Source organism: Catharus ustulatus, chromosome 6 (assembly GCF_009819885.2).
Source record: "Catharus ustulatus isolate bCatUst1 chromosome 6, bCatUst1.pri.v2, whole genome shotgun sequence".
Taxonomy (NCBI): domain Eukaryota; kingdom Metazoa; phylum Chordata; class Aves; order Passeriformes; family Turdidae; genus Catharus; species Catharus ustulatus.
Genome location: NC_046226.1, coordinates 16,478,746 through 16,499,805, shown reverse-complemented (window position 1 = coordinate 16,499,805; position 21,060 = coordinate 16,478,746). Strand labels below are relative to the sequence as shown.

Genomic DNA, 21,060 nt, shown 5'->3' with positions numbered 1-21,060 from the left:
ATATACTGCATGAATCCAAGACCTTAGACCAGATAAATAGTTGTGTATTAATATATCATGACACATGAAAAAGAAGGCTGAATGAGGATGACATGACCCTTTTTTTGTTTTGTTGTTGCTATACTTTTTGCAATTTTTATGGTTTTCAGCACAGTCTTTTACAGAAGCCAACTGCCCAAGCTCTATTTCAGTATACTTAGAGAAGATACTAACTTAGTACAAGTCATGTGGCTTGTACTTGTCATGTGACATATCTGTTTTGCCTCTTCTACCTAAAAATTTACCTTAATGAACAAGGAAGAACCTGTGAATCAGCTCAAAGTGGGAAATAGTAATTTAAAAAAAAATATTTCAATTGCAGAGCCTGCCTCTTATTTTAATTAAAAAAAAAATTAAAATCTAAAGCCCCGGATGTTTTCTTGCAATGAGTTTTGAGGGATTGAGTTAATCTTGCTATGATATAGTTATTTGGGCAGTTATTTTCTAGCTTCGTTATTTAAATGTTCTTACAATGAGAGCTATAATAGGCAAAAAATAATGTCTGTAAATTATAGCATAAAATTACTTTTACTTTGAGTTTGAACAGGGATCTAAAGGCTTTGTACAGAAAGTCTAATTTTTTCTCTACAGCTAGATTTGAATCTCTCCCTTTTCATGCTTGCAGACAGAGAATTGCAGCCAGAACCTGTCAAACTCTGCAGCAAGATGTGTAGCATCTCAGATCAGGGCCTGGACCCTGGGGAGGGCACCTGTAAACTGAAAAGACACCTGTAAAGTTTTCAGTGGTAGTTAATGAAGCTGTAAGCCCCTTGTGGCAGAATTAAATATTCTCTCCACTCAACCTGGCAGTCGCAGGATTCTTAGAAGTAGCTGTTGATACAGCAGACATAAGAGACTTTATGTATAGGTCAGTGAAACAAGAAGCAAGTTCTCTTTCCTTCCTCTATCTGCCTCATCACCCTGCAAAACCTGAGAACATCAGTTATGAGAATTAAAATACAGATCTTAAGGAAGTACCAAGGAAATAGATATCCCAACTTATTCAGGGTCTCAGCCAGAAAACATTCTGCTATTTTTTTTCCTAATTTTATAAATGGAAACATTATTTTTTTAAACGATCAATGATTGTGAAAATGTAAGTAGAACAAATTTTAATAGCATTGCTGTAATCTTTATGTCTTCTAGACATCAGGCAATTGCAAAGATTACACACCACATGTGAGACACTTAAATAGGGGGGTAAATGTACTGGAGTTACTACGTCTTATCAGAGCATTCAGAGGGATTAACTGTTTCCCAAGCTACACATAAAATATGACTTCTTTTATCATATTCTATTTTATTACAGAATGATTCAATAACTGAAAAAATCAATATAAAATCTATACAGGACTTATAGGATTTGGTTTTCTGCACTCTTAGTCAATCTCTTTATCAATACAGGATCCCTGTTTTAAAGATATTGTATGAACAGGGAAAGGGAGCTGCCATGGAATTTACTTCAAGGTAAATAATGATGTCGTCTGCAAGAACTGGAAATTCTCACACTGTGGGCAGCTCAGATGTGATCCTAGGAGTCTGCATATGTCATCTTGAATAAAGGGCACTTCTGTCCAACCATTTTCTGTATTCTTTATGTCTTCTAGACATCAGGCAATTGCAAAGATTACACACCACATGTGAGACACTTAAATAGGGGGGTAAATGTACTGGAGTTACTACGTCTTATCAGAGCATTCAGAGGATTAACTGTTTCCCAAGCTACACATAAAATATGACTTCTTTTATCATATTCTGTAAAAGACAGAGATAATTTAGGCCATTGGCTTTGGCCCTTCATGTTTCTTCTGAACATTGTTCATGTCACTTTGGTGTGCAATGATCAAATACTTGAAACATCCACAATCATACGTGAATTTGCCATTGAAGGGATTTGTAACATGTTTTGAAGCCTGAACAAGTTGAGTAAAACAAGTGTAAATTTGTAATGAATAAAATCTCTTAAAAATCTTTCGTTTTCTTAGTGCCTGAGAAGGTGATACATTCACATTAATTGAAATTATGCTTATATGCATCATTAATGCAGCTGATTCACATGATTTAAAGGTTGAAGGCTGTGAATTAATTTGATTTATTACTATTATTTCCAATGTGTTGCTTAATCTGCAATGAGGCAGGATGAATTTTCTATTAACTTGTGCCAGTACTAGTGCCATGAGAATGTTGTGAATAGGCAGCAGGACTGATGTCTCCTGCTTGGGCTTGAGTTCTAAGGATGCCCGAGGATAATTGCTAATTCCTATCTGCAGACAAACATTTTGAAGCCTTTGACCTACACAGGAACTCTTCATAATCTTTCCAAACATTGTGTGTTCCCCATTGGAAGAGGATTACCAGGTAAAGATGTAAGGAACTTCTGTGAACCAGGTAACAACATTCAGATAACTTGATAACAGCCTACCAGTGAATTTAACCAGAGAATATTTGTAAGATGTGATCTGACGAGATAACAACTAGAGCTCTGGGAAACATGGATGTAAGTCAGCCATGCATTCAGCACTGGGGTCAGGGAGACAACAGCTCCTCGACAGAGGGGATCTGAAGTGGCAGGAGGGGTGAGTGTTTCTCCACGCTCTTGCTGATGCTTGCACGAGCAGAAGCTCTGAGCAAGCGTGGTGGCCAGCTGTGGTGTGTTGGTACGGGAGGCCGGGGACACCCAAAAGGGGGGTGAGAGGATGAGCAACAAAACCTTATGTAGTCCTTTAAATGCATCTTAACTAGTCCTTTAAGTGTTTCTTAAATGTAGTTTATGTACAGTTTAACAGCTATCCTTACTAAGAAGAAGCACTTAAAGAAGAGAAATAACAGCCATAAAGCTTGAAATGGTTCAAGTAATGCAGGTTGCAGATGGCAGGGAATGACGTGACAGTCAGTACGCGGCACTTGGGAATGTGGTTTTACTGGCGGATTTGGCAGGGCTGGGCTATCAGATGGGCTCGCTGATCTGAGAGATCGTTTCCAGCACAGATCCCGTGATCCTGCGGCACTCACACCCCGCACGAGCCTCGCCTCACAGACTGCTGAGAGCACCGCGAGGGGGCGCGCGGCAGGCCGCTCCGGCCCGGCGGGAGGGGCGGGGCCTGAGCGGGCCAGGGGCGGGGCCTGAGCGGGCCAGGGGCGGGGCATGAGCGCGCCGGAGGCGGGGCATGAGAGCGCCGGGGGCGGGGCCGCGCTCCCTGCGCCTGCGCACAGCGGCCCCGGAAAGGCGGCCACGTCTGCCGGAAGCGATGGCGCTGCGCCGCCCGGCCCGGCCTGCGGCCCGGCGCTGACCGCCGGCACCTCGCGGCTCCTCTCGGGCCGGGGCGGCCCCGCGTTTGCAGGAGGTGAGGCCGGGCTGTGCTGAGACCCCTCCCGCTCCGGAGTGGGGCCGGCCCTGGGGAGAGCGGCGGACAGGCCGTGCTGGGGGTGGGGGGCAGCGGCCACTCTGAACGTCGCCTTCCCGGGAGCTGGGGTAGAGGCACCCGCCCCGCTGTGGTATCGCAGGCCCTGGTGCAGCTGAATGCCGCACCTGTCCGCCGTGTTGGTGTCACGGGAGAGGCAGCGGGCTGCAGAGTTCGTGGGGGAAAGCGTCTTCTACCTGAGCCGGGCTGGGAATTTGCACACAAAACGTCTAAGGCATAGTTTTTTTATCTTTGTGATGATACCACATACTGATGCCGTGGTCTAATTTTAATAACCTTGATTTTAAAACCTAGGTTTTGCTTATTTTCCTCAGGAACCGAATTGTTTATTTCCATTAGTTGCCAAAACAGCAAAATACCAAATGAGTAGAAGAAAAGTATTATAATAACTACAGCACTAATAATTTTAACGCAGGAATTGTTTCCGTAAACAATACATCTCGTCTTAGCAGCAGCAATCTGATTTGTAATCCTTCTGTCTTTCGCAGTGTATGGTCCTGAAATTTTAATTGCACAGAGTTCATCAACAGACACTCGTCATGTCTTGGCTTGCTGATCTCGCTGGAAAGGCAGAGGATCTACTCAACAGAGTTGATCAAGGAGCTGCATCAGCTCTGAGCAAAAAAGACACATCAAGCAGTGCAGTTTATAATAATAAGAACTTGGACTCTGCCAATGACTATTCCGAAGTGCGCCAGCATGCTGAAGAACTGAAATACCAGACATCATCCAAAGCAGCCTACATCTCATCAGCAGCTGAAAATATCAAACACCAAAAGGCCACAATCCTGGCAGGAACAGCAAATGTTAAAACAGCACGTAGGACATCCTCAGAGGCAGCTTCTGCAGTAGAAAATGCTTCCACACCCAGAGCTGCCTCACATTTTGTGAGAAGAAAAAAGTCAGAGCCTGATGATGAGTTGCTATTTGATTTTCTCAACAGTTCAGAGAAAGAACCTAATGGAAGGATAGATTCTAAAAAGGAGAAGAGCAAGGCACCTGTTCTTCAGAATCATTCTCGGACTTCAAGCATTAGTTCTGTGTCTACCAGCACACAGAGTGCAAAAACTGAAGATAATTCCATCAGGAGCCAAGGCAATGGTAGTTAAATAGTATTGAACCTAGAGATGTTTAAAACCCAAGTATGTCTAGGGTAAGGCTAGGTAGCACATGAAACTTCATGTCACTTCATGAAACATTTGATGGTGGTAATATGTCAAATGGATGAGGTACAGCAGGGCCTATCACATTTTTTCATCACTGGGGTAATACTAGATACCATGCTAATTTGACAAACTACATGATTATTACCAAAATCTTCTGTAGTCTGGATGTACCTTGTTTCTGCTGCTCACCCTGACCTTTCTAAGCTGTGGTGTAACCTTGTATCAACCCCATATTGTCCCCTGGTAGAAGCACAGGTGCTGCTGCTTTTGTTTGGTCACTCGGGCTGTTGCCACGTGGGAGGGGAAGTGACTTTCACCCGTGGAGCAATGGTGTTGGCTCTTGCCCGGTGCAGCAGGTGAGGTGGGGTGAGCTGGCACCACCAGCTGTTCCACCATGCAGGAGGGGTGAGCTGGCAACCTTACTTGTCCTGCAGGAAGCTGGATGTGGACAGGCTGCTGTAGAGCTACGGGCATGAGAGAGCCAGAGAGATAAAGCCTCTTGGTGTGCCAGTAGTTGCACAACTGCAGTCTAAATCCAGAGGCCTGAATGAGCCTCCAGGCCAGTCAAAAGCTGGGGCTGGGTTCAAGTTAACCACACAAAGGAGAATGTGGCTGGGAAGTGTCAGGAACTTGTGTTCTCTTATCAGACTGTTCAATCTGTACTCCATCCTTGTTGCTGTGCTACTTTGCTGTTGTTTGTTTTAGAAAATTGAAGCAAGTAGTTCTGTTGTTAGTAATGTAGTTAGAATATTTTTTGTTTAGTACTCTGAGCATGTGAAATATTGTAAATGCCAGTTTTTTCCTTACTACGTTAAGTATGCTGAAAATCTTTAGACATAAAAAGGAATAATTTCCAAATGTGAATATTTTTCTATTTCTGAGTCCAGGATTTTTAGTAAGATTTGCTACTAATAATAAATAATACAGGTCTGTTGGACTTGGCTGTATGGCCCTGCTGATTGGTGCTTAAGAAACATTTGTTTTGCTCAGTGTGGCTTGTTGAATTTTCTTCTGAGGATTTTTGAACAGAGTTTGTGTTGTGGAGCTGCTAAATAAGAAAGAATGCAGTTACAGTACAGGATTTGAGCATGCTGTTTTCCAAAGTTGATTGTACAGATTTGTCTGTGTCATTTAAATATTCAGCACAGAATCTGTTGAAGTAGCTTATGATGTATTAGCTATAGACAAAACCAGTTGGCATTATACTTTGTATATTGCCATGGTTATAATCTAATCTGTGATACAAACGGCTCATTTCTTGTTTCATTAGCTTAATTAATCTATTGAGTTCTTCAAAGAAATGAGCCTAAATTATTTCATAAGTTGGAAACTGTGTAAATAAATCAAAGGAAAGATAATGACACTTCTTAGGATTGCCTTAATTGGAAAAGGGCTTGAGAAAATGTGGCAGAAATCTTCCTGTCACTGCTGCTACTTGTGGGTGTGTTGTTGCTCAGCATTAATAGTGTGCCCCCATTCCCTGGGCTTGGGGTGTTGCAGTGGTGAGAGAAAGGTGAAGCAGCTTGGCTAGTGATCACAAGGGGAAGTAAATAATGTTTTAACAATTTCACTGCAGTCTTGCTTAGAATTAGTTGCAGTCTAGCCCCGTGGATTTTCAGCAGTTACTCACCTGAGACATACTAAATTCAGCACTAATATGTTTGGATTGCTTGCTATGTCATTTTATCTTAACATTGCTGCAAAACTTCCAACTATCTGCATACTGGAATCAAGACTTACAGTGGATTTGTAGCTTTCACAGCATTAATCAAGGATACTCTGTGTGTGCATGGGAAAAGACTGTTGGTTCCTTCTTCCCTTCAGGGGACTGTTGTTCAGAATACCACTAGGAGTTCCTTTATTGTTCTCTCTCTTAAAATAAAATTGGCGTTGACAAAATCTGAATGGAAACCCAGAATGAGTTGGTACTAAAAATTCCTGCAGAGTTGCCATGTATTTTTAGTGTTTTCTGTTACTCTTCAGCATCTGAGGACTTATCTGAGCAGCAAAGTCATAAGCAGAGTGTTAATGTTTTGAAATCCTAAAGTTGCCATTTATAAGAAGTTTTATAACTTCTACATCTTGTCTTGCAGTATTAACACAAACACTGCATGATGAATGTAAATACTCCTGTTTTGTGCAATCCCTTCTGAGAGGCAGCCCCATATTCCATTTCTACATAAACTATTTTGATTTATTATCATTGTTGTTCCTTAACCATTGATGGAGATCGTGGAACTACTGTTTGTAGAAAGGCAGTTTGCAAACATGCATTCATTCTAAGTTGCATCTCTCTGTTCAGAAACTCCAGACAGTTCAGACTCTGGCCTGGGAGCACAAGGGAATGGCCTGAAGGATTCATCACTAAGTGCAGTAACCAACCCCAGCCTTTCAGCTGATGATGATTCCAAATCACATGAGCTGTCCAATCTTCGCCTGGAGAACCAGCTACTGCGAAATGAAGTTCAGTCTTTAAATCAAGAAGTGGCTTCATTAATACAGAGGTCCAAAGAAACACAAGAAGGTACTTCAGCTATAACATTAGTAAAATGCTACTGAACTAGGAAACAATGCTCTGTATATGTATAATAAAAACTCTCCAGGTACATTTGCATGTGTGACTTCCCATGTAATGAGATGGGAGAAATTAAAAAGCTTGTTCAACTGCAAAGATAAAACAAATGTTGATTAGAATTATGTGTTTAAATTAGTTACAAAGCTTACATCTTAGTAAAATACTGTCAGCAAATACCGTGTTTAAATTATTTTCCTGCATTTTAATGGCTTTTGCAAAATACTTATTTTTAAATGAGCAAATTCCTTTGAATACTTCAAACTGACTACTTTCTGGCTGTAGTAGACTACAGTCTCTGATGCCTAGAAATTGACAGTAAAAATATAAAATTATTATTTTTTATATGGCATCACTGGCTTTTTCAAAGCCCAGTGACATGAAAAATGTAAAAAATGTGAGTACAAATTAAATAATAAAACAGGGCAAACTCCTGCTGTTAGGCATAAAATTGAGGTACCACATTTTTTTTCACAGTAACTGCATAAACCAGATAGTTTTAATATCCAATGAAGCTTAATGTGTGGTGTTAGATTAAAAACAGCAGCTTCTAAGTATTCAGGCATTATTCACAACTGGTGTATTTTTCTATTGTCTTTTATGTGACAATAAACCCAAACTAGAGTTAAACTAGATGCTTTATGCAAACATTTCTCTTGGCAGAGGGATATTTGACAGTAGATCATTGCAGGGGATGGGGCAGGTGAAATCTGTCATCTGCAGTGTGACTCAGAAGGAGATGTCTATTTTGAGATCACCTCCAAAATTGTCTGGGTTGTGCTTTGACAGCCAGTCTGGCATTTGTTACTTCCTGGTAGCTCATAATTTTTCAGTTTTACTTCAGCTTGGTTGTATTTAATTTTTTTCTTTAAGGAATGAGATAGTTACATCCTGACTGCTTACAAGACCTTGCAATATCTACTTTTGTAAACTTCAATGAAACTTCTTCTTTTGCAGAACTGAACAAATCCCGGGAGAAGATGGAGAAGTGGAATGTTGACCATTCAAAAAGTGACAGGATGGTTAGAGAGCTTCAGGCTCGAGTGGATGATCTGACAGAAGCTGTTGGTGCCAAAGATTCCCAGCTGGCTGTGCTGAAAGTACGGTTGCAAGAAGCTGATCAGCTCTTAAGTGCTCGGACAGAAGCTTTGGAAGCATTGCAGAGTGAAAAATCACGGTACTTCATAGCTCCATACTTTGGAATTCTGCAAATAGTAATAAGTTTTAAAAAATAGAGATAATTTAGTGTCTTCCAAAATAAAAGATAAACTAATGAGGAAAGATTTGAAATGCAAGGATTAAAGCTTGCACTAAAATGCTCTATCATAGTTGACAGTTGGAGCAGGACAAATGAGTATTAAATAGGGCATCCATTGGCATCTGATTATTGAAATCCATTTTGTATAAAGTATTTATGTTTGTGTCAGTAGCATGAAGCTGAAAGTCCCAAATTTTTTTTCTTGAAAAATAGACTTGGTTATTCACAAATAAAATGATTTTTCATAACTTAGCATGCTGCTGGAATGTGGATACTCCAGAATATAGGCCAGGGAGGAGAAGTGTGAGTCAGTAACTCCAGGCTTCACACCTGTACTCTATATGCAGTAATCTAATGGGCAAATTTTAAAAGCTGGTCTGGATTCCAGGAGGTTGTATTTCTACAGAAAAAAAATCATGCTAGCTTGCTTCTTTTCCAATTAATGTGTATCTCTATTTCAGGATAATACAAGACCACAGTGAAGGAAGCAGCTTACAAAATCAAGCCCTTCAAACTCTCCAGGAGAGGCTGCGTGATGCAGACTCTGCACTCAAGCGAGAGCAAGAAAGCTACAAACAAATGCAGGTTAGACATGAGGATTCTGCTTTTGAGATCAGATCCATGAGGTTCCATGTGGTCTCTCCTTCCTTTGACTTCAGTTCCTGCTCAGGGTACTAATTGCTTGGAAGGATGTGCTGCACTAAATACCCTTGCGATGCTAATTTATTTCTTACATGTTATTTTGGAAACCCCATAAGTAAAAGTTTTTGAGGATTAATGTTGACAATTTTTATTGTTTTTTTAATGCTAACTTTAATGTTAATGCATGTTTTAAAAGTCAATCAGTAATCAGTTTAGTTTTCCATGATGTGTTGTTACATGAGGTATTGTTACACAATTTTACTGTGAGGTCTTAAGATGAAGGATCACTTCTGTGGTAAAGAAGCAAGTACATTATTAATAGAGAATGTTTTCTATACTTGATTTGGCCTTTGTTATGTATAATAACATCTCTGAAAATCTTTATCAGTGTCTGTTTTGGTTTTTTTACAGTACTTTGAAATATGTCATACTACAATTGATTATATTTGTTTAGGGGCAAGCTTGCTTTTTGTTTGCTAAATGAATGTAAATAATAGGAAGATTCTTATTCCCTCACTATTTGTGGTAAGGGAACAAAAAGCATATTCTTATTCGGATTATTTACCCCTTGCTTAAGCAAGCAGTTTCTTGCCACATAGCAGTAATGTGTCTTTAAATTGGAGGTGGTAGATGGATGGTGTGCTCTGTGTAGGTGCTTTTAAACTTTCCTTTTTCCTTCCTAGGTTAAAGTTGAGACTGTGTTTAAACACAAAGTATTGTTTCTTTATTGCTAATAGAATGAGTTTGCAGCTCGTCTAAGTAAAGTGGAAGCAGAACGTCAGAACCTGGCAGAAGGGATAACTGTAGCAGAGAGAAAGTATTTAGATGAAAAGAGGCGAGCTGATGAGCTTCAGCAGCAAGTCAAAGTAACCAAAAACCACCTAGAATCTGCAAAACAGGAACTGACAGACTATAAACAGAAAGCTACTCGCATTCTCCAAGTAAGCATTGTTATGAAGAAATACTGTGTGATTTGTATGCTTTAACTGTTTTAAGGTGTTATGCTTCAAATAATCTAGCTTGTGGTATTTCTTTCATATGACCTGTAACATGTTCTGGAGCATAGCTGTAATGACACATATATAGAACAGCTACCAGTCTACCTTTTGTAAACTTGAGTTTGTAGATGAAGTTATGGAATTGAAATGGTTGTTCAGATCCTGAACCTGAAAAAAAAATCCAGGTGAACCATTGCATTTACTGTGCGTCATCTGTCAGTGTTCCACATCCAAGAGTCCAGATAGTTAAGTAGATGATACCTACAATTTGTTCTGTATCCAGTATTTTTGATTCAAGAATATTGCTCTGTTCTGCATGAAACTGAAGCATAGCATAGAATGGATACTTAACATGTAACCAGACAATATTTTTCCATGTCCTGAGAGGTTGCTTGTGATTGATGTTATATGAACAGTGGCAAAATAAGGTATTTTTGCCAAGTTCCGTACTATGTAAATTGTCAAAGATACCATGTCCAGATGTGTTTGAGTCTTGTTTATAAATGTTAGCAAGATGTTGAAGATAGAGATCTCTTTTTAGAATAGTTAATTCAGTCAAATGTTCAAGGACAGTTTTTTAATCATCTTGATAAATATGAAAAGCCTAAAATCACAAGTCAATGTCGAGGTAACACCAGGCTGTCTGAATAAAATGGTTTATCCTCTTTCCTGGAAGAGTTATCACTGTATTTTGTTCTGGATTTTGTTGGCAGGAGAAAAAGGGGATCAGTTTTGTCTGTAGTGTCTGTTGGTGTGCGTCTTTTCTGTTTCGGTACCTAGAGGACCAAAATTGTGTTATCCATGACAAGCTTAACATTCCAGGCACTTGTAAAGAACAAAGCTGTACTCTTCTACAGATAACACAGGCTTTCAGTAAAATTAGTCTTATGGCATACAGAAAATCAGAAAGATATCAATACAGAAGCATTTTCATTTTCAAATGTGTAGGGTCATTGTTGGATAAAAGAACAGATAAACCAGTCATTACAGCATATTCTAGTTGAGCACTTGTTCAGTACTGCTATTAATAATGCTTTGACTTATTTTTTCAGTCTAAGGAAAAGTTGATAAACAGCTTAAAAGAAGGCTCTGGTATTGAAGGCCTGGATAGCAATACAGCAAGCACAGTGGAACTGGAAGAACTGAGACATGAGCGAGACACTCAGAGAGAAGAAATACAAAAACTAATGGGGCAAATACAACAGATGAGAACAGAGCTGCAGGTAGCTGTGCCTATGTACACCTGTATTTGCAGTTAGCTACAACAGAGGACTGTTCCCTTGTATACTGTGGGTCTGTTGTTTCAAGTATTCATTACCTTCTCCCCTCACTACTGTGTACTCCTTTTGAGGGAAGCATTTCTTTCTAACAATCATAGTAGTTTCTCTAGCCATCATCTATATTCTTTTCTGCAAGAGCTACTAATCCTTGAAGCACTGTAATCCAAGTCATCTGCTGGCATAATGGGCTAAACACAGCAGCTGCACACAAGCCCATTCTACTCAGTATTAACCTGCAGACAGTAGAAGGGAAGAAGTAGAGGCTTTTCTTGTTCACAAAATGCATTTTATTACTGTGTTGCTAAAAATATTCTGTATAAAAAGATCAAATTTATCCAATACACCCACACCTTCATTTTCCTTTGAAGAAGTATTGCATATACTACTTATTTTGCTGTTACCTATGATAGATTTGCAGTAACATCTGAATGTTAGTGAAATGGTAATATTTGTGTTCATTTCAGGACATGGAGACACAGCAGGTAAGCGAAGCTGAGTCAGTGAGAGAGCAGCTTCAAGACCTACAAGAGCAGATATCAGCACATAAAATGGCCAAGCAAGAGGCAGAAGCTGAACTAGAGCGGCAAAAACAGGTAAGGAATTTTTGAAAGCTGCATCTCTTTAGGTCCCATGTGGTGCCATTGCATTTGGCTTATTAAGAGAATATTTGGATACTTGGGCAGTGTTTGAATAATTTTTTGTCTAGTACTCCAAAGAAATCTCCAAAAGCTTGGTGAATGTCAATAGGTCAAGGAAAGTGCAGCCATGCCTAAACAATTGTCAGGGCCTTCTGGATACTGCTGGTGAACAGAGATTCCACTGAATAAACAGGACCCTAAGGAAGGGCACAGAATTGATCAGGATCTTGAATTTTATTCAGCAGGGAAATATTCAAACAACAGGGATATAGTAGCAAGTGTCACATTTTTAAGTCAAAAAACCCTAATACTGAAAGTGGCTACTGTGAAACTTCCTCTGCTCAATTAATAAATAAGTTGTAGCTTATAAAACAATGTCATAGTAGTACCAATTTAGAGGTGATTTATTTAATCCATTTGTTACTCAGTTCTAAATCTAATTGTAATTATTTCTAAACTGCTCTTGTAGATGAATTGCTGATAAAATTATGTTAATGAATTCTGTCAGATTGTGTCATCTTTTTGAGCAAACTCTGCCTTGATTTAAGCAGTTCTGTGCTATAAAGAGAGTGGGGGGAAAAAAGGCAAACTCATATTTCATGTGAATGCACTTATTACACAATAGGAATTGAACAAATACTTTGCACCCAGTTCAAAATTTTCCTTGTAACGAAAAACTCATGTAAAGAGAATTAATAGTGAAGAAAGCACGAGTCCTCTGTATCTGCTAGGAACAATTTATCTTATAGGATTATCTATCCTTTCAGAAATTGCATTTTAATGGGATGCTTGCAGCTTGAACTAATTAAAAGGCAGAAGTCGAGGTCTGCTCTTGATGGGTAGCTGATGTTTATTATGTCCAAGCAGATGGTAGATTGTATTTTGTTACTCCTGCCCTTCTGAGGAATATGCTTTAAGTCAATAGAAAGAGCGAGGGGAATTTTAAAAAGCATCAGTTATTGCAGAAACTGAAGTCTTCCTTTTGAGGACATCCATTTACACGTGCTTTTAACATAATTGCTACTGTTGATACTTAATATAATTATGGGTAGTTCTGTCTGGGAGTTGCTTTAACTATTGTCGTAAGGTTTCTGAACCTGAAGATGGAAAATAAGTAGAGGTGCTATTTGTTTGTACATCTGATGGTTCAAAGGGTTATCTGTTTTCTGTAGCAACTGACAGCTGAAGTGATAGTGATTTGAAGATTGCCTTAATTTAAAAGATAAGCTTGACAGGTCTGTAAGTGGGAGCTAAAATAGCCACTAAATCATGGGAGTAGCAAAACTTGCAGTTAGATTTACTCTTCAGTAATTTTTTTTTTTACTAATATTCCTCCTTTCACATCCACTATGTTAATTTGTCCTAAACTTTAGAGGAAGATGTGTTATACAGAATTATAGATAGCTATGCCAAGGGCTTTCAAACATGTTTAAAGAATGGTATTTTGAATTAATGCATTTATTTTAGGAATACACATACCCCCAAAGTATTTTGTAATTGTTACATTACTGACATAGTTTTAAGACAGCACTACAACAAATGGTGAAAGTGTAAGGAAGATAAAAACGTGGTCCCAATGAAATTGTGTGACTTCTAATAAACTGTTCTGGATTGATACTTGTATTAGGGCAGTCTCCACAAAAGAATTTATTTGGCCGTATAGGTTGTGACTTGATACTCAGCTCTGTCTATCCCCGTACCTCCCATCCTGACCAGACATGTTACTAAGATGATATTTCAGTTTGTATTTGATTGCAGCATATTGCTTATTATGTTCTGTTGTGAAACACTAGATAACTAGAGTTTGTCTCTCAAAATACATATATGTTTAAAATCTGTTATGTGTAATTGTGGTAAATTTTATAGGAACTACATTATACTGAAGAAGAATTGTATCGAACAAAGAATACCTTGCAAAGCAGAATAAAAGACAGGGAGGAAGAAATCCAGAAGCTCAGAAATCAGGTGTGTATAGAAAATAATTTTATCACCTTTAGCTATGAAAACAGTGATAGGAACTACTCATTTGACTAAACTATCCTGAAAAATCCTGTAAGCATTCTACTAGTGAGGTACAGTATACTTGTTTTCAATAGCAAGTAGAATTTTGAAAGTAGGGGATACTAGAAGGGAATCATGTAAATAGCCTGTTTTTAAGCTGTGTGCGCTTTTATATAAGGGGGGAAATCAACCACTGTCCCAGCTAGACCTGAGGGCGGGGCGGTGTTGGATCAACATTCTTCTCTTTGCAGACTGAAAAAACTCCTTGGAGTTTGATTAGATCATTATGCATTCTGCCAAGATCCTCACAACTGTTCAGAGAACATAAGTTATGTTCTGCAGACTCAGTGATCTATCTGGCCCACTGTTCTGTCTTGGCAGTAGGGGCCAGCATGTGAGCCTGGCCACTTCCTTCACTCCTGTGCACCTGCTCAACATCAGCAGTTGAATTAGGGTTATTATGTTCTAGTCTTGACTAGTTCTACTGCTGTGTTGATGGACCTGTTTCCCTTGTGTCAGTCTAATCCCTTTTGGAGCCTCTTCATACTTGTGAGCCCCCATAGATGCCTTGGGCAGCATAAAGGCATAGGCCTTGGTCTGTTAAGTTCCTTAAATAGTGAAAAGTAGGCTGTTTGTGGAGAAATTGGTAGTCTGGAGTCAGGTGTGGTCAGCTGAGCAGTTAGAATGTCAGGATTTGGAAATGGTTGTGATGTGATACAGGTTCCTTGGGCACGTTGCCAGATGAATTTTCTGGTAGTGCTGAACTTCAGGACTACCTGCACCTGCCTGGTTGCAGGCACCTAATTTATTTTTTGTATATCTGTAATTCCTGATGATTCTTCATTAATAAAGCTACATCTTTGTGGAATATGATGCCACAAAGTGGCTGAAGTCCAAGACTTTAGTGAATAGATGAGCTGTTGCACAGATGGCAGATCTGGTGATTCCCATTTGCTTGAAATATTTTCTGCAAATTGAATTACATCATCCATGTTAAATGCATGATCCATTTGCTGGCCTTGCAGTTTCTGTTTGATGGTACAATCACATTTTCTGCCTTGGTGCTCCTCAGTTCTTCTGCAGCACATCTTGCATTTTCACCATTTCATTCATGTTTTCCTGTAAAATGGTGCTTGAAAGCATTTTTACATACTCACTAAATTGAAAGTACGGTAGCCAGGCTGGATTAGTGTGCTATTGATTGCTATTTAAACTTGTCTCTGAGGCATAGCATCGATGTTGTGATCAAATTCAGTTTATACAGAAACTTTCATATGATTATAGGTGGAAAACAGAAAGTTACATTTTTACATAGAGTTTCTTGGGTAATGTAAACAGTTAACAACTGTTGAAATTGTTTCCTCTTTATAGCACTCGCCAGTGATAGTTTTGATGGCATTAGCCTGTAAAAATTCTTCGGTGGAGTAACTTGGTTCTTCAAGATTTAGATTATTATAGAGCTTTGTCATGTGTCAGATGGTCAGGGATTGAATTTAGAATGATTTTTTTTTCTTTGCTTCTCTTTAGCTCACAAACAAGACTCTAAGCAGTAGTAGTCAGACAGAATTAGAAAATCGGCTTCATCAGCTGACAGAAACACTAATTCAGAAACAAACCATGTTAGAGAGCCTGAGCACAGAGAAAAACTCACTTGTGTATCAACTGGAAAGGCTCGAGCAGCAGCTGAAGGCTATCCAAGGCACAAGTGCTAATGGACCTTCCATTAACATGGCAGGCATTGATGGTGCTGAAGGTAAATAAGGAAATTCTTAAAACTCTTGTCTTTTCTGCAGTCGAGGCTTTTTTATTTCCTAATGCCTTTTCCTGAAAACCTGAGTTTGTAAGTAAAAATAAATGCTGAAAACAACCACTTACTCTAGAGACCTTCTCTCCAGCAGCCACTATTGTTAACTAGAACCTCCTTTTGTGAACAAATGGCTTCAGTAAATTTAATAAAGCAAATTTAGTCTTTAATTCTCAATACTATGGCAGTATTGGAACAATTCTGTCGCAGGTGCAAATGGACTTGTATTTAGGGGTTTAAACTGAGTGTTAGAAGCAGGATTGAAGTATTCTCTTGCAAAAAGGGTTTGGGAGGAGAGTAAGAATGGAATACTTCCTTTTGGGAATTGTTCTGGTTGACATTAATTTCTTCCTTGACATTAATTTCTTCCTTGCTTTCTGTTTTTTTTTGAAAAGCAGCTTAAAATATGGTGGTTCTGAGGGGTTGGTTTGTCAGTCCTGTATCTCTGGGACAACCTCAGCAGTTGATCCATGGTGTTGAGATGTTGCTTTTCAGAGTCATAGTTTGTCATTTTGTATATATGTTAAGTAACTTTATAAACAAGGGACAATCACCTAGAGGTGTGAAACAACAGTCCAGACTTTTTCTCCGCTTAACAGAGCAGGAGTCCTTTGCAAGTAACTTCAGAATGCTGAAGTTTAGTTACACAAAAGTAACATTATCAAATGTTTATTTTAAAAGAAGTTGATACATAGTAAAAAATGTAAATAATGTAAAAAATTGTTTAATGTACAAGCCAGTGTCAGAAATGCTAATCAAAGTTTCACTGTATGAGAGTAAAAAAAAATTTGAGAAACTGTGCCAGTATCAAACCTATCATTTTATATACCTAATAATAGTTGTTGTGACATGATGGAATTGATTATTAAGATATCAAGTTAGTAAGTTAAATTTTTAAAATATACTAAGTTGAAGAAAAGTTTTACTTGAGTGAAAGTTTATCAAGAATTGATGACAGTACAATCATATTGTATCACTATTATTTATGTATATTTGTTACATGTTATCAATTTGTTTTATTTAAACTGCAACTTGCCTGATAGTTTGCACTTTTTCCCATCAAACAGGAGCTCGCCTGCGTAGCGTTCCTGTCCTGTTCAGTGACACGGATAGCAGCGTGGCAGGAATGTACGGGAGAGTCCGCAAAGCTGCCAGCACCATAGATCAGTTCAGGTAAGGGTGTCCTGAGGGAGTGCATCTGGAATTTCTGGCATCCTTTTAGTTGTGCTTTGCTATGATATTCATACTCTTAAGCTTTTGCAAATTGCTGACAGTTATTGAAATGAAGCTCTTACAGATTTTGATGCAAGAAGTTCCCTAAGTTACAAAAAAATGTCTAACCAAATTCATTACCATCTTGTACGTTTTTTACTCTTAGAGGTTTTGACTGTCTGTGATTAAACACTCTTAAGAGTATATTAGTGAGGGAGTATCAACTGTACTTTTTCAGTTCTGATGAAGACAAGATTCTGCCTTCTAAGTCAGTGCAGCTGTTTACCTTGGGAGATAATCTATTTGAGGAATTAATAGATGAAAATCATTCTAGATCCAGCAATGAATTTGCTTTGATCCCTTTCTGAGAAGTTAGGTGAATTGACAGTATTCACAGCAAAGGTCTGCTACAAAACTTGAAACAAATATCAACAGAAAACAAAATTTGGTAATACTTCTTAGTCCTTTGAAAACAAGATACCTTGATAGAAAGTGCTTTGTGCTTCCATGATACTAGAATTTGTGAAAGAATTTCTGTGATTGGGGAAAAAATTAGGAGAATGTTTTATGGTCTGAATTTCTCACCTCACTTAATGTTTTGAGTACATGAAGTAAAATTCAAGACAATAACAAAGCCTTGTGTGTATTTGAGAAAATTCAAGACAGAAACAAAGCCATGATGTTTGAGTTTGGGGTGGGTGGGATGAGTTGAACAGGAATTTATTGCTCAGTGTTGAATTGTGTGTTTTGTTTTCTCTTGCTACCTGTGTAGCATTCGACTGGGAATCTTTCTGAGACGATACCCCATAGCAAGAGTCTTTGTAATCATTTACATGGTGAGTCAACCTTCTTGAATGCAAGATTTCTATAGCCAGTTTATATGCCAGTATGTCTTAAATGGCAAGATTGATGTTCAAAAGGCTGTAATTAACTACTCAATGTGGGTTTTTGGAAAGTGGACCAAATAATACTTAAACAACTGCATTTTGGAGTCATGTTGCTTGGCAGTTTTCACTTTTTCCCAGAAATTCTTAGTATAGCAGTCTTAAAGATGTTTATGTAACTACCATTTAAAGGCCTGTGAAAGTAGATTTCTAATAGTAAAATATGGAATAATAGTGACCAGTTGCCAAGGTTAACCTGCTGCGCCTGCATTCAGTGCATTTAGGAAAATGACATTTTTTTAGAGCTTTCTTAATATTTGACTCTTAATTTTGGGATTTTTTTTTGGTGACTATTGATCACTCTTCCCTAGGAAAAAGTAGCAAGACCAGTTTTTCTTGTTAGACTTAAACTAATAGAAAATTGCTTGCCCACATCGGGCAAAACTGTCAGGCTGCCAATTGCTAGAAGTGAAATGCCTCCCTTATCCACTGGAGGGCAGGTGCCTGTCAACTGCGGGGACCTGTGGGAAGGCAAGCTTTGTAAAAAAACACTGAAGACTTCAGCTGCCCAAGCTGCAATCTGAAAGGAAACTTGATGGTGGCTTTATAGGAGCTGGGCAGTCAGTGGCAGTTACCCCTTCTCAGCTCAAACCTTGACTATGACTACAGTAACTTGAATATTTTAAAATAGTTTTTTAAAAATATATGTGGGTTATGTATTCCTTTTTGTACTCCTGGCAGCTTCTATTCTAATTGGGCAATTTCAAACAAATTTGAATGAGAATTAATGTTCCTACAGAATTAATAAGAATTCCTCAAATCAGTGCCTGTGGTAAGGAGAAAGAAATCAGAGCTTGGCTGGTTTGCAGTCTGGTGTCAGCCAGTTGGCACAGGAGTAGTGGCTTACCAGTCACTCAAAGCACATCACATAATGTACTGGCTGGGGACTGGTTATCAGAGGCATCAGTTGAAGTCACTGTGGCATGGAGGAAAAGAGAAACCTGACAACACAAATCTGTAGGAAAACAGGCTGCTTTATTTCTGCTGCTTGTGTAAAGTCATTAGTTTTCTGTCAATAGCTTCTTCAGAATCTGATTTAGCATTTCATTGTTCAGATGCCAATTATTTTTTTAGAAGTATCTGATTAATAGAAAAAATATTTTAAGCAAAATATTTCTGCAAAACAAGTTTTATCAGCTCTCATTGAGAGCTCTCACATTTACTGCTGGATGGTGATTGTCAATGCTAAATTTATTTCTTCTCTTTTCCCAGGCATTGCTTCATCTCTGGGTTATGATTGTTCTCCTTACCTACACCCCAGAAATGCATCCTTGACAGTCCCAGTGGCAGGTAGACTGAGACAGGACCATATGCTGTGCTAATGTAATGTGGACTGGCAATGCCTTGAATTATCAGTCCTGAAACATCAGCAAACTTTTCCTCATGGTGTTTCAGAAGGATAAAACTATCATGCCTGATTTATCACTACCTTTCAAATAAGTGTGTAATACTATGTAGCTTTTTCAATTTACCTAGAAGAGCATCATTTACCTGGAGAAATGAAGCTGTTAAGCTAAGCCCTGATTAGCCCTTTCATTTTATGTAGACCTTCTGATGGTTAGAGTGAAAGATAAGGCTTGTTCTGCAGCGAAGCGCAAGAATTTCTGAAATTGCAGATATGTCTGGTACAAATTATTTTAGGTCATACTGAATCTGGGCTATGGTCAGGTAATAAACTGTATTTAGCATTTTAAATAAACTTCTTTCTGGTTTCTTTCAGTCTGCTTTTGCACTTCTGTTTTTAACTTTGTACATAATAGGCTTTTCCTTAACATTAACTGGAAAAAGGACAATGGATTGGTGCAATATATTTTTGTAAATAAGTTTAAGAATAAAATATTATGCATTCTTCTTAGCTTTGTACTTCTAGTGCAATAGATGTATCTTTCCTACCAACTGAATAGTAGGGCTGCCTATTTAAAGGCTGGTATTTTAGCTTTATTAGAGAAAGAGATGATTTTTGAGAAGGAAGGTTTAAACTGTTGAGAAGTAATGGTGTTTCTTTTTGCACTTGAAATTTGTATATTTTAACTGCATTTTCTTATACCTCTCTCATTATTACATGTCTTAATCAGATCTTGTTGAAACATTTATTTTCTAAAGCTTTGGGTATTTAATTAAAACTATTTCTATATGAAATCTATCAAGACATTAAAAATTTCTCATGTCTAAATACTCACTAAATACACAGATAAACAAACCTCATCAAATATTTATAGTAAAACCCAAAATACCACTTCTACTTACTGTAGAAGTTCTGTTGTCAGATTGTGGCGTTCTGTAATTATGAATTATCAATAGACAATCACACAAGGTCACTTTCTTTCCTTAAGAACTTTCTTGGTTTTTTGTGTGGTGCTCACAGCTGGGTAACAAAAAGATGACTGCAGGCGATTTGTCACTCTTGCAGTTAAGGGTGTGGCTTGAACACACAGCATTAGGTCCTGTCATATTGGCTCCTATGGAAATGTTACAGTGGACAAATGACTGTATTGCTGCTCTGGTTCAGATCTTGCAGAGAAAACTGAAATGTTTGGATAACTGAGTAATAAAAGAGCATTTATTCTAAGTTGTGTCTGCCCTCTATCACATTTGTTGCATTTTGCCTAATTCCTGTTTTCTTTTCAATTCTGGTACTAAAGCCACTTTTGAACCCCAGGGGGAGCTGGTTGGTATGGAAGGAGATGAAGTAAAGGACCTTTGCACACTCATTTTCTACACACATACAGTTTTTTTCATTTAAACATTTCCAAAACACAGAATATTTTGATATTTCAGTATATTGTGTTATTTTGGGGGGAACATTATTAGTAGTATAAATGCCTTACAGCTTTATTTCTATTCTTACTTCCTTTTCTCTCTTGGTTTCCCTTTGTGTGTGTGTGTTTTCCTTGGTTGATTTGTTTGGGCGGTTGGTGGTTTTTGTTTGGGTTTTATGGGGTTTTGTTTGGGGTTTTGGTTTTGGGGTTTTTCTGGTTTTGTGGTGGATTTTTTTGTGGTGGTTTTTTTGTGAGTTTTTTGTTTGGTTTTGGGGGTTTTTTGTTTGGTTTTTTGTTGTTGGGTTTTGGGGGTTTTTTGTGGGTT

At 38.4% G+C, this 21,060-nt stretch overlaps 1 protein-coding gene across 1 annotated transcript; it reads left to right on the top strand.

The window, feature by feature from the left end:
* Positions 1-3,299: 3,299 nt before the first annotated feature.
* On the top strand, positions 3,300-20,545 carry GOLGA5 (golgin A5). The gene is made up of 13 exons (XM_033063378.1): positions 3,300-3,383; positions 3,950-4,562; positions 6,930-7,151; positions 8,157-8,376; positions 8,919-9,042; positions 9,837-10,040; positions 11,150-11,320; positions 11,842-11,970; positions 13,882-13,980; positions 15,544-15,769; positions 16,888-16,993; positions 17,805-17,868; positions 19,189-20,545. Exons 2-13 carry the CDS (start codon positions 4,001-4,003, stop codon positions 19,249-19,251), a joined length of 2,190 nt encoding a protein of 729 aa, XP_032919269.1. The 5' UTR covers positions 3,300-3,383; positions 3,950-4,000; the 3' UTR covers positions 19,252-20,545.
* Positions 20,546-21,060: the final 515 nt, after the last annotated feature.